The following is a 14,503-nucleotide window of genomic DNA, read 5'->3' on the forward strand; positions in this document are numbered from 1 at the left end:
ACTTCCAATTGAAGTCAATGCGAGGAGGAATCTTCCTGCTGACAGCGGGAATAATTTCGCCGCAGATTTTGCGGCGGGACCTGCCACGCAAAATCCTGATTGTGAACTGACCCTTATACTACCGTGCTTGTCTTCTGAAGGCATAGGTTTAGGTAAATGGTAAAGTATAATTTGGCGCTGGATATCCAGCTATGAATCATGAGTTTAGACTTTATTTTAACATGTACTGTTCCAATGTTTACAGGTTATGGTCACTTTGGAATCCAGCAACTCATTTGACATAATTGTACCTAATAATTCAGGTACTGTTCCAGGCCAATATAATGTGACAGTCCAAAGTGAAGCTCAAACAACTGTTCTGTTTCCAATAACACCGAAAAAACTGGGCAATGCCACAGTAAAAGTGACGGTGACATCAAAAGCAGCTACTGAAGTTTTAACCAAAACAATTCTCGTGAAGGTAAAAATAGTTTTATCCAATTCTTGGTGATGTGTATTTTTAATAGGTTCATGGGATTTTTTTTAAATAAAAAATAAAAAGTATGGCATTTAAACTGCTAAACTTGCTGTATATTTACTCTGCAGGCGGAAGGAGTGAAATTATTCTACTCACAATCTGCCCTCTTTGACCTTAGTGGAAATGGAGTACAAACTGTATTGAAGAACTTCTCATTCACATTCCCTAGTGATGTTGTACCAGACACTATAGAAGGGTTTGTCACAGTTGTTGGTAAGAAGAATATTTTGCCATTAAATACTTTTCTAAATGTTGCAGCGCCTCCTGCATATCAGATATCGGCTGCTCCGGTCATTACAAACTTGCGTAATGATGAGTCATTCATTGGGACGACATGTCACATCACCATTGTCTATACGTCTATATGGCAGGCGGCAAATTGCCCCTGTGGTCACATGACATTAATAAACAAGAACTGGAAAAATAAATAAGGATTCCATGAAGGATTTTTATTTTAGGATGTTTGGGAGCTTTCTTAACCCCTTAATAATCAGGCTTGAAAGGGTCTTAACCTTAGTGACCACCAATACGCCTTTTCACGGCGGTCACTAAGGGGCCTCAGGCTATGCCATCTTCTTTTCACGGCGGCCCAGTCTAAGTCCTGCATGGGTGTCCCGTGCAGGCTGGAGCGGGTGCTTGGCTGTCTGATGACAGCCTGGCTCCTGCTCCAACGCCCGCGATCGAAGTTTACTTCAATCGCGGCCGTTTAACCTGTAAGGGCATGACCACACGTGGCGGATTTCCTCCGCAACTGTCCGCATCAATGCCGCGCAGAATCTGCGTCGCAGATTCTGCTGCGGATCTGCACAAAATGTGCAGAAAATTGATGCGGACTAGCTGCTGCGGACTGCGGGAAAAGTGCTTCCCTTCTCCCTATCAGTGCAGGATAGAGAGAAGGGACAGCACTTTCCCTAGTGAAAGTAAACGATTTTCATACTTACCGGCCGTTGTCTTGGTGACGCGTCCCTCTTTCGGCATCCAGCCCGACCTCCCTGGATGACGCGCCAGTCCATGTGACCGCTGCAGCCTGTGCTTGGCCTGTGATTGGCTGCAGCCGTCACTTACACTGAAACGTCATCCTGGGAGGCCGGACTGGAGACAGACGCAGGGAGTTCTCGGTAAGTATGAACTTATATGTTTTTTTACAGATACATGTATATTGAGATCGGTAGTCACTGTCCCGGGTGCAGAAACAGTTACTGCCGATCGCTTAACTCTTTCAGCACCCTGGACAGTGACTATTTACAGACGTCTCCTAGCAACGCTCCCGTCATTACGGGAGCCCCATTGACTTCCTCAGTCTGGCTGTAGACCTAGAAATACATAGGTCCAGCCAGAATGAAGAAATGTCATGGTAGTAAAACCAATACGCTCCGCAGCACACATAAGATCTGCGGACTTCATTGCGGAATTTTGACTCTCCATTGAAGTCAATGGAGAAATTCCGCCATGAGTCCGCCACTGCTCCGCAACAGACAGAGCATGCTGCGGACACCAAATTCCGCTCCGCAGCCTATGCTCCGCAGCGGAATTTTACGCCTCGTCTAAACGAACACTGCTAAATTAAAGTGTAAGTCAATGGACAAACGGCACCGCTGCGGATTAACGCTGCGGAGTGTCCGCAGCGGAATTTAAGTGAAATTCCGCCACGTGTGAACCCAGCCTAAATATACCAAAGAATTATAGCAGCGATCTGAAGATCGCATAGTAAAGTCCCCTAGTGGACTAATAAAATAAGTACTTAATGTGAAATAAAGATTATTAATAAAAATGACAGTAAAAAAATAAATAAAACCCTTTTTTTCCATAAAAAGTGGTTTTATTTAGTAAAAGTGTAAAAAATAAATAAAAGTACACATATATGGTATCGCCGCGACCATAATTACTCAATTAATAAAGTTAATATGTAATTTAAACCGCAAGGTGAACACCGTAAAAAAAACCTGAAAAATACCATTTTCCATTGCCCCCCAAAAAAAGTCAGAATAAAAATTTATCAATAAGTCTCATGTACCCCAAAACAGTACCAATCAAAACTACATCTCGTCCCGCAAAAAGCAAGCCAAAAGAATAACTGCATTGACGGAAAAATAAAAAAATTACGGCTCTTGGAAAGCGACGATGAAAAAACAAATCATTTTAGTTCAAAAGTGTTTTTATTGTGCAAAAGTCGTAAAACATAAAAAACTCTACATATGTGGTATCGTCGTAATCGTACTATCCCATAGAATAAAGGTAATGTGTTATTCACACCGCACAGTGAACGGCGTCAATTTAAAACGCATAGAACAATGGTGGAAGTTCAGGTTTTTTTTCTAATCTCCCACAAAAAAAGTTAATAAAAGTTAATCAAAAAATTATATGTACCCTAAAATGGTGCCATTAAAAAGTACAACTAATCCTGTAAAAAAAAAGTATTCAGATGAAAAAAGAAAAAAGTTCTAGCTCTTTGAATGCGACTATAGAAAAACAAATAAAATAGCTTGGTCATTAGGGCCTAAAATAGGCTGGTCACTAAGGGGTTAATGACCAGCTTAATTATTTTGATTTTGCCTTTCCGCATTTCAGCAGCCATAATTCTTTTATTTTTTCATTGACGTGGCTGTACAATGCTTTGTTTTATGCCGGATAAGTTATATTTTTTTCGTTTCAAAGTTTGTGGGTAAACATAAATTACTGTGTAATATCGTCAGGAATATAGGAAAAAAGTGATATTCAAAAATCAAAATAGTTGTTTTTTTGTTTATTTTTTACACAGTTCAGTAAAAAAATAATGGGCCATCATTAAAGGAAATCCATTTATTCCACTTATTGCAAATTTTATGGCCTAGTTAAGTCTCCTTAAAGATATTGATAAATTATTAAATATGCAATTTTTTGTTTTTTTAAGTGGAAATCCTCTTTAACTGGTTGCCGACACAGGACGAGTATGCTCGTCCTGAGCAGCGAGCACTTCGCGCATTAGGACGAGCATACTCGTCCTGTGTGACAGCAGTCTCTGCCGTCTCTGTGTGTGCGATTGAGAGCGGGGCAACGGCTGTAATACACAGCCACGGCCCCGCTCTGACAGCGGAGAGGAGAGAAACATCTTCTCTCCGCTGTTAACCCTTTGAACGCCGCGATCACAGCTGATCGCGGCGTTCAAGGAGAGGGGACTGCACATTGATCGCGTCACAGAATATAACTGTGACGCGATCAAAGCCAACAACTCGTATGGCCAGACAGCCCAGGGTCCAGTGAAGGACCCCAGGGCTGTCTGAACATATTTCCTGTTGTTAGGGCATACTGAGGTATGCCCTAACAACTGCCTGTGTACGATCAGTAACAGGCTAATGTACTGGCATATAGATCTATGCCAGTACATTACAGTTACAAAATCAAAATCAAAATGATAAATCCCTTTATGGGATTAAAAAAAAAAGTTAAATGAATGTAAAAAAAAAATAATGGTAAATAAATAAATAAAAAGTAAATAAAATACACAGAAACACACATTTTTTATAATAAATCAACTTTTTAAAATATAAGTCCCAAAACATGAAATAATATAGACATATTTGGTATCGCAACGACCGTAACAACCTGTACTACAAATGTATACCATTCTTTATTATGATCGGTGTATGGTGTAAAAAAAAAAATATTAAAACTGCTGCACAACTGCTTTTTTTCTGCATTTTAATCTAATTAAAAATTTATAGAAATTAAACGATAATGTCTTTGTACCAAAAAATGTTACGTACATAAAGTACAACTCGTCCCGCAAAAAACAAAGTCTCATACAACTACGTCGTACAAAAAATAAAAGCGTTATGAGCGTCGGGATACAAAGAGGGAAATTTACAAAAAATTGCTCTGTCCTCAAGGCTAAAATTGGCCGTGTCCTTAAGGGGTTAAATCAAAAGGGAAGAGCAGTGGCCAGAATTTGTTATTTTTATTTATTTTATCTACCGAGATATTGACATCTTTCTAATAAGTTGTGGCAGACATTTTTGCAAAAAGTCAAAACAGGAAGTGCAGCCATATTAATTGTAATTTTTGACAACTGATGGGAAAACTGTCACTTTGTTATCTATGGAACATTCTGACAAAATGACAGTTTGTAGTCCCTTCCTAAGATCATTTTAAAGTGACAGCCAATATGGCTGCGCTTTCTTTTGTCATTTTTACCTAAATGGCCACCCCAGCTGAAACGCAAATAAATGAAATTTGGGTGCTGCACTAATGTCTGATTTACTATTATAAGGATATTTTTACTATGAAATCATCTTTAAAGGGTTATGAGATTACAAAAAGGGGTTTGCTTATTTTAAATGGATTCCATTTTCAATTATATACTGGAGGATAATATTTATAACTTTCAAAGTGAATTAAAAATCAAGTCTTCTTGAATTACAAGTATTATCTGCAAAAGAAATTACAGTTAAAAATGAATTTTGTTATTTCCATGAATATGGCAACTTGTAGTTACTCAATCCAATGCATGCTCTTTTTTAACAGGAGATCTTCTTGCACCTTCAATAAGTGGTCTTGAATCACTTATCATGATGCCATATGGCTGCGGAGAGCAAAACATGATCAACTTTGCACCAAACATCTATATTCTTGTGTATTTAATAGCAACTAGTCAAATTAAATCAGATATCAGAGAAAGAGCCATAAACTTCATGGAGCAAGGTAATTGAATGCAGTACAGGTAATACTTATATTGGGGGGGGGGGGGATACTTTTGTTTAAATGCATCGATTGATCTTTGGAAGCATAAGGCCAGGTTCCCATGTACCGTAAACGCTGCAGAATTTCTGCAACGGAATTCTGTGTGGAAATTCCGCACCATTTACAGTAGCAGCAAAGTGCATGAGATTTAGAAAATCTCATGCCCAAGTTAAAAGATACACAGCGTAAATGTTAACAAATTGACCTGAGGTGCATGACCTGAGATTAAATCGGCAGCATGTAAATTTATGCTGCATTTTAGTTGCTTTTCTGTTGCCGTTTTTCCTCATTGAATTCAAGGGGATGCAAAACCCGCAACAGAAAGTAAAGTGTGGCGACTTTTGCGCAAAAATCGCAAGTAACAAAAAATTACAATTAGGCCGGATTTACACGAGCGTGTGCGTTTTGCGCGCGCAAAAAACGCTGCGTTTTGCGTGCGCAAAAGGCAATTGACAGCTCCGTGTGTCATCCGTGTATGATGCGCGGCTGCGTGATTTTCGCGCATCCGCCATCATAGAGATGAGGCTAGTCGACGCCCGTCACTGTCCAAGGTGCTGAAAGAGCTAACTGATCGGCAGTAACTCTTTCAGCACCCTCGACAGTGACTGCCGATCACAATATACACCAACCTGTGAATCAAAAAAGACTTTCAAACTTACCATGAACTGCCTGCTTCCTCCAGTCCGGTCTCCCGGCCGTTGCCTTGGTGACGCGTCCCTCTCTTGTCATCCGGCCCCACCTCCCAGGATGACGCGGCAGTCCATGAGACCGCTGCAGCCTGTGATTGGCTGCAGCCTGTGCTTGGCCTGTGATTGGCTGCAGCTGTCACTTGGACTTAATTGTCATCCCGGGAGGTCGGACTGGAGGAAGAAGCCGGGACTTACGGTAAGTCCGAACTTCTGTTTTTTTTTACACGTATATGTATATTGTGATCGAAAGTCACTGTCCATGGTGATGAAACAGTTTAAGTCTTTCAGCACCGTGGGCAGTGACTGTCTCCTGACGTCGCGTACCCGAACATTTTTTGCCGGGTTCGGTCAAAACGAGTTCGGCCGAACCCGGTGAAGTTCGGTACGCTCATCTCTAATTTGACACTCCGTTTGGATGTTTGTAAACAGAAAAGCACGTGGTGCTTTTCTGTTTACATTCATCCTTTTGACAGCTCTTGCGTGATTTTCGCGCATGCAACGCAGTAGCGTCCGTGTGGCATGCGTTGTTTTCACGCACCCATTGACTTCAATGGGTGCGTGTTGCGTGAAAAACGCACGATTATAGAACATGTCGTGAGTTTTACGCAACGCACTCACGCTGCGCAAAATTCACGCATCGTCTAAACAGCCCCATAGACTATTATAGGTGCGTACGACACGCGTGAAAAGCACGCGCGTCGCACGCGCGTATAATACGCTCGTGTAAATGAGGCCTCAAAGTTATTCTTACCCAGAATTCCCTGCTTTTCTCCAGTCTGGCCTCCTGGGATGATGTTTCATCCCATGTAACCGCTGCAGCCAATCACAGGCTGCAGCGGTCACATGGCTTGCAACGTCATCTTAGGACAGGGCCAATTCCAGCTTTTCTGCTGCCTGAGGTGAAAATTGAAATGGCACCCCCAGATCTTGATTGACATCCCCCTGACCGTTCTACATCACTAGCAGCATCCTCCAACTCTTGCGGATGCGCCATTGCCTTGTACTTCCCTGACATGCATGGTGCAGCGATGAAGCCGGGCATAGTACACCTCGCTTCACGGTGCGTGCCCAAGTACTACAAGGCAATGATGTATCCGAGGAAGTAGGAGGAGGCTGCTAGTTATGTATAACAGTCAGGGGGATGTTAATCAAGCATGGAAAGGTGGGTTTGGAGGTAGGACTACGTGACTCTTTGTTTTAAAAGTTGATTTCATAGATTTTTCTGCATCTGAAAAAAACATACAAGGGAATGTTTGGAAATATTGTCAGATCCAGAACCAAGCTCATACATATATACAGTACCAGAACAAAGCTTAATGCATATGTACAGCACCAGAACAGAGCTCAGTACACAAATACAGCAACAGAACAAAGCTCAGTACATAAATACAACACCAGAACAAAGCTCAGTACATAAATACAGAAACAGAACCAAGCGCAGTACATAAATACAACACCAAAACCAAGCTCAGTACATAAATATAACACCAGAACCAAGCTCATTACATAAATACAGCACCAGAACAAAGCTCAGTACATAAATACAGCACCAGAACAAAACTCAGTGTATATATACAGCACCAGAACCGAGCTCAGCACATAAATACAAGACCAGAACCAAGTTCAGTATATATACAGCACCATAACAAAGTTCAGTACATATATACAGCACCATAGCTAAGCTCAGTACATATATACAGCACCAGAACAAAGCTCAGTATATATATATACAGCACCATAACCAAGCTCAGTACATATATACAGCACCAGAACAAAGCTCAGTACATATATACAGCACCAGAACAAAGCTCAGTACATAAATGCAGTACTAGAACCAAGCTCATAACAGAAATACAACACCAGCACAAATACAGCTCAATTTAGTGCACCCCTGCCGTATAGGTTTCAACGGTGTAAAACTACAGCTCTCAGCATGGCCCGAACAATGGTAAGGATATGCTGGGTGTTGCTGTTTTACACACAAAAAAATCATACCACCCATCATCTCGCTGCAGATCATACAGTGACTACAGTTCTGATTATCTGCAGAATTAAACCAAACTCTACATACTGTACATACTGCGCCATCCTGTGGCAATGCAGGCCTGCTCTCTTATCAGCAGGTCTGCTGGGCTGAACGATGGAAACGGTGCAATGACGTCATCGTGCCGCTTGCATCGTTAAAAGGCGCTGAATGACAGGGCAAGTAGATAGTCTTTGAAAGGCGCTGATTTGGCAGAGCACTAAATTGCCCAGCCATTCAGTGCTTATGCATGTAATTGTATCTGCATCCTATAGAGGCAGGTACAATTGTAGTGCAGGCAGGGTTGGCTGTGGCTGGTTTCAGTGGCACTGCCGCCCCCTCAGAGAGGCAGCTCATCTCGCCTCATGGACATTGCGACCCTGTCTTAGGAGGTCGGACTACTCAGAGAAAAGAGAGAGGGGGTAAGTATAAACATTATGGTTTTTTTCAGCACTGCTTTCTGTAGCAGAAATGCTGCCCGAAAAACCGCATCACATTTTTTGGACGGAATGTACTATACGTTGCATAGTTTTTAGGCACGGTATTCGACACGTGGGAATCCGGCCAAATTCACACGTGGCAGTTTTGTTGCACAAATTTCTGAGATTGTCCCATTCACCTCAATAGAGATTGAAGAAATTCATGCACATGCTGCAGAAACAATTCCATTCAAATGTATAGAATAGATCTCCAATTGAAGAAATTTCTGAAACTAATCTGCTGCATGTGAATATGTCCTTAGCGTGGTCTCTACATTTCTATTCATTTACATTTGTATTATAGTACTAATAATTGTAATATCATATTACTGAAAGCTGTGTATATTTCACGCCCAGGCTATCAAAGGGAGCTGAATTACAAGCGATATGATGGTTCCTTTAGCGCATTTGGAGACAATGACAGTTCTGGGAGTACCTGGTGAGTAAAATATACAATTTCACTATTACATTGAATTAAGTTTAAGATGAATTTCAGTTTACCTATAATAAAGAACAAAGAGAACTTCAGAGGGTAATGTTTTCAGGTAGTGGCAATTCTACTGTAGAAGCTAGTAACTCCTGTGTGTTTTTGACTAGCAAATCTTGTAGTTTCCTTTGGGCACTAATAAAGTTTCATGGCGCAAAAAGGAAATATTTTTCTATTAAAGCATTTCATGATAGGACAGTTTAATTAGTGATTTACGTTGTGAATATTATTGGTTTATCGCTCATCATCATCCAACTTTTTAACTTATGATCACTGCCCTTCCTGTATTCCAAAATAATTTGCAATAAAAAAAATAGTAAAGATTCAGAACCAAGGTCAGTAGGATGATGATAAAATAATCTTCTGGATGCATAAAACCCCAGGTCACAGCTGAGCAGTTTGAAGTTTGAAGACATATATATATACATATATATATATATATATATATATATATATATATATATATATATATATATATATATATATAATGTGTATATATATATATATAGAGAGAGAGAGAGAGAAGCATAGAACACAGTAACGGCACCAGGACTTCAGGGTAGATGAAAGCAGGGTGGATTTATTCACCTCAACACAGCAACGTTTCGGTTCAACAGGAACCTTTCTCAAGCCGTTTCCGTCACCATTAGCGCAGTCGACTACGCTATTGATTCCGTCCGAAAACCAGTCGGAATTGTGACGAACGGAAACCATTAGCGATGTTTCCGTCACCATTGAGATCAATGGTGACTGAAACGGAAGCTGTGCTGTCACTTTCCGTTGCGGGAGTTTGCGAGTGCGCATGCGTGGGAGTTTGCGGGTGCGCGCGACCGGTCGCGCGGGTGGTGTTTGACGGCCCCCATGATGAGAGGGGGGCCCGGCAGCTCACGACATTCTTTTGGTGAAAAAAACGGGCCCCATTGCAGGGGCCTGTTTTTTTTTTCTACCAAAGGCAAGTCGCGGCAGTTGCCGGGCCCCCCTTTCAATTAGGTTTGGCCGGGCCCCTCACATCAGTACCCCTAATACCCCCCTGATGGCGGCCCTGGGTAGCATGATATAGTGCTGGATGGAGTACCGTTTACAGGCGGTGCCACGGTAGGGGGGCCCAGAAAATTTAGCTGTATGGGGCCCCGAAATTCCTGACTGTATATATATATATATATATATATATATATGTACACACACGGATGCAGCCATCTTTATCTTGAATCTTGCCACTGTGTATTTAATGTGTTAAAAGTCAAGATAAAGACGGATCCATATGTATATATATATATATATATATATATATATATACACTACCGTTCAAAAGTTTGGCGTCACCCAGACAATTTTGTGTTTTCCATGAAAACTCACACTGATATTTATCAAATGAGTTGCAAAATGACTAGAAAATATAGTCAAGACATTGACAAGGTTAGAAATAATGATTTTTATTTGAAATAATAATTTTCTCCTTCAAACTTTGCTTTCATCAAAGAATGCTCAATTTGCAGCAATTACAGCATTGCAGACCTTTGGCATTCTAGCTGTTAATTTGCTGAGGTAATCGGGAGAAATTTCACCCCATGCTTCCAGAAGCCCCTCCCACAAGTTGGATTGACTTGATGGGCACTTCTTGCGTACCATACGGTCAAGCTGCTCCCACAACAGCTCTATGGGGTTGAGATCTGGGGACTGCGCTGGCCACTCCATTACAGATAGAATACCAGCTGCCTGCTTCTTCCCTAAATAGTTCTTGCATAATTTGGAGGTGTGCTTTGGGTCATTATCCTGTTGTAGGATGAAATTGGCTCCAATCAAGCGCTGTCCACAGGGTATGGCATGGCGTTGCAAAATGGAGTGATAGCCTTCCTTATTCAAAATCCCTTTTACCTTGTACAAATCTCCCACTTTACCAGCACCAAAGCAACCCCAGACCATCACATTACCTCCACCATGCTTGACAGATGGCGTCAGGCACTCTTCCAGCATCTTTTCAGTTGTTCTGCGTCTCACAAATGTTCTTCTGTGTGATCCAAACACCTCAAACTTCGATTTGTCTGTCCATAACACTTTTTTCCAATCTTCCTCTGTTCAATGTCTGTGTGCTTTTGCCCATATTAATCTTTTCCTTTTATTAGCCAGTCTCAGATATGGCTTTTTCTTTGCCACTCTGCCCTGAAGTACAGCATCCCGGAGTCGCCTCTTCACTGTAGACGTTGACACTGGCGTTTTGCGGGTACTATTTAATGAAGCTGCCAGTTGAGGACCTGTGAGGCGTCTATTTCTCAAACTAGAGGACAGCACAAACAGGCTCTAACCAGAGTAGAAAGAGAAGTGGGAGGCTCCGCTGCACAACTGAGCAACAAGACAAGTACATTAGAGTCTCTAGTTTGTGAAATAGACGCCTCACAGGTCCTCAACTGGCAGCTTCATTAAATAGTACATGCAAAACGCCAGTCTCAATGTCTACAGTGAAGAGGCGACTCCGGGATGCCGGCCTCCAGGGCAGAGTGGCAAAGAAAAAGCCATATCTGAGACTGGCTAATAAAAGGAAAAGATTAATATGGGCAAAAGCACACAGACATTGGACAGAGGAAGATTGGAAAAAAGTGTTATGGACAGACGAATCGAAGTTTGAGGTGTTTGGATCACACAGAAGAACATTTGTGAGACGCAGAACAACTGAAAAGATGCTGGAAGAGTGCCTGACGCCATCTGTCAAGCGTGGTGGAGGTAATGTGATGGTCTGAGGTTCTTTGGTGCTGGTAAAGTGGGAGATTGGTACAAGGTAAAAGGGATTTTGAATAAGGAAGGCTATCACTCCATTTTGCAACGCCATGCCATACCCTGTGGACTGCGCTTGATTGGAGCCAATTTCATCCTACAACAGGACAATGACCCAAATCACACTTCCAAATTATGCAAGAACTATTTAGGGAAGAAGCAGGCAGCTGGTATTCTATCTGTAATGGAGTGGCCAGCGCAGTCACCAGATCTCAACCCCATAGAGCTGTTGTGGGAGCAGCTTGACCGTATGGTACGCAAGAAGTGCCCATCAAGCCAATCCAACTTGTGGGAGGGGCTTCTGGAAGCATGGGGTGAAATTTCTCCTGATTACCTCAGCAAATTAACAGCTAGAATGCCAAAGGTCTGCAATGCTGTAATTGCTGCAAATGGAGCATTCTTTGACGAAAGCAAAGTTTGAAGGAGAAAATTATTATTTCAAATAAAAATCATTATTTCTAACCTTGTCAATGTCTTGACTATATTTTCTAGTCATTTTGCAACTCATTTGATAAATATAAGTGTGAGTTTTCATGGAAAACACAAAATTGGCTGGGTGACCCCAAACTTTTGAACGGTAGTGTATATGTAAATATATATACACATATATACAGTTAGACACAACCTATATAGAGGACAACCAGAGCCTCACACCCCATTATAAAGAAATGACATATTGCTAATACTTAAATAATCCAAAGGGGGCGGGCCCATACAGCCAGAAGCTGAACATGTGGTAAGTAATAGAAACGCACATATATAACCACTAAACCTATGAAAGTACGAGTCTAATTCCACCAATATGCATATAAGATGTATACATTTTATTAGTATATCAATCTAAAAACATACGTTAAAAAACAGAGATAATGCCCAGAGTGTGGTAGGTTGGAAACCAGGCAGGAAATACAAAACATATAAGCACAAATGTGCATAGAAAACTAGTCAACTCCAGTATTTAGATACAAACTGTATTTCACCATTAAGTGTACTGTGCTAATTTGTATGTGTTATAATTGAGCAATGTTACAGTTAGAATTGTACCTCTATAACAGATGAAGTAAATAGTTCTTAAATAAGCACACATGACATTACTATAAGTGTACAATATACATATAAAGCACATAAAGTATATGTATCTTACACATGGATATATGTTAACTGGACAAAGACAGGGCTGCCTGGCACACAACCCGACGTGCATTTCGGCTGTGAGGGGTGAGGCCCCACAGGGAATAGACCATTAAATAACTTTTGAGATAATTATCCAATTACCTTCGGTGCCTTGAAAAAGTGGCTGCTACATATTAAAGAGCTGTAATTCCTAAACCCTTCCTCAAATTAGGATGTGAATACCCTCAAATTAAAGCTGAGAGTCTGCACTTTAAGCCTATATTGATTATATAACCGTATATTCAATATATTTTGGTAAAAAGCTAAAATGCCAAAACTTGTGACACTCTCCAAATAATTCTGGACCCAACTGTATTTATATATATATATATATATATATATATATATATATATATATATATATATGTATATATATACCCACATATATATATATATATATATATACACACATATATATATGTATATATATATATATGTATATATATATATATATATATATTTAGCATTTTAATTTTGCGGCCAACAATGTCACTTAAAAAGGGCACAATAACCTGATTATTTGGGATATTGCAGAAAGAAGACAATCTTCCATTGTTTCTAAGTTGTCCCACGAAACTCATTTATCACCTATGCTTGCTGGGACCAACACTGATCACCAGAATGGGGCTCCTGAGTCCCCCATTGTTCCTCACCGCACCACCACAGTGAGTAGGAGTTTGAATGGTCAAGCATGCATGCTCCATTCAAAGTCAATGGGACTGATGGAAACAGTCAAGCAAGGGCCCAATGACCAAGGAGGAATAATCCCATTTAACTGTATTTTATCTATTAATTACGATCATAATACTTAACTTTGCATGTAGAGGGGTTGTGTGAGATTTTTTTCCTTAGACAACCCCTTTAAGGTTAATGGGTTCAATGTTATGTGTTGTCAATAGGTTGCAATGTTATGTTGCCACATTGTCCTTGTAGTGTGCACTAAATAAAATACTCCAAAGAACTATCAGTCTTATTATAATGGTTTTCTTTGGATCTAATTTGTATTATAAAATTAAAATCTATGCATTATGTTTTTTTTTTGCAGGCTTACAGCATTTGTATTTAGATGCTTTCTACAAGCTCGGCCCTTTATGTACATAAATTCAGATGTTTTAAATCAAACTGTAGAATGGTTGGTACAGTTTCAAGACATAAACACTGGCATATTTTCTGAACCGGGACGTGTCATTCACACAGAACTACAAGGCGGACTGACTGGTCCCATCACCCTAACAGCTTATATAGTGACCTCACTGCTCGAGGATGAATTCTACAGAGTAAGCACAACTTGAAATATAACAATTTTCCCCAACATCTGCTGGTTTAAAATTAATTTATCAACTGAAAGGCTTTTTTTCCATGATAAGAATCAATTAGATATATGTACCATCAATGTATCATGGGGAGGGGCTGGCAGTTGTATACGACGAAGTGACAACAGAAATTGATAAATTGTTGGACCCCAATTTATCAGACATTGGTGACCTACATAATCAGTATGTCATCAATGCATATTGTGGGAAACCTCTTTAAAGGAATTGTCCCAAGATAGACTTTTATGGCATCTCAATCAGACACAACAGATCTCAAGAATGAAATAGTCTCAAACCTTTACATGGAGCAGTCACTTTACAATGACTGGAGCTAATT

At 40.5% G+C, this 14,503-nt stretch overlaps 1 protein-coding gene across 1 annotated transcript in view; it reads left to right on the forward strand.

The window, feature by feature from the left end:
- LOC142760983 (CD109 antigen-like) overlaps positions 1 to 14,503 on the forward strand; it is a 79,000-nt gene that overhangs the window by 42,629 nt on the left and 21,868 nt on the right. The window contains exons 21-25 of the mRNA XM_075864159.1: positions 245 to 460; positions 586 to 730; positions 5,018 to 5,194; positions 8,782 to 8,863; positions 13,899 to 14,130. Coding sequence (XP_075720274.1) covers positions 245 to 460; positions 586 to 730; positions 5,018 to 5,194; positions 8,782 to 8,863; positions 13,899 to 14,130 — 852 coding nt within the window. The remainder of the gene's footprint in view (positions 1 to 244; positions 461 to 585; positions 731 to 5,017; positions 5,195 to 8,781; positions 8,864 to 13,898; positions 14,131 to 14,503) is intronic.

This window comes from Rhinoderma darwinii, chromosome 4 (genome assembly GCF_050947455.1).
Source record: "Rhinoderma darwinii isolate aRhiDar2 chromosome 4, aRhiDar2.hap1, whole genome shotgun sequence".
Classification (NCBI taxonomy): Eukaryota; Metazoa; Chordata; class Amphibia; order Anura; family Rhinodermatidae; genus Rhinoderma; species Rhinoderma darwinii.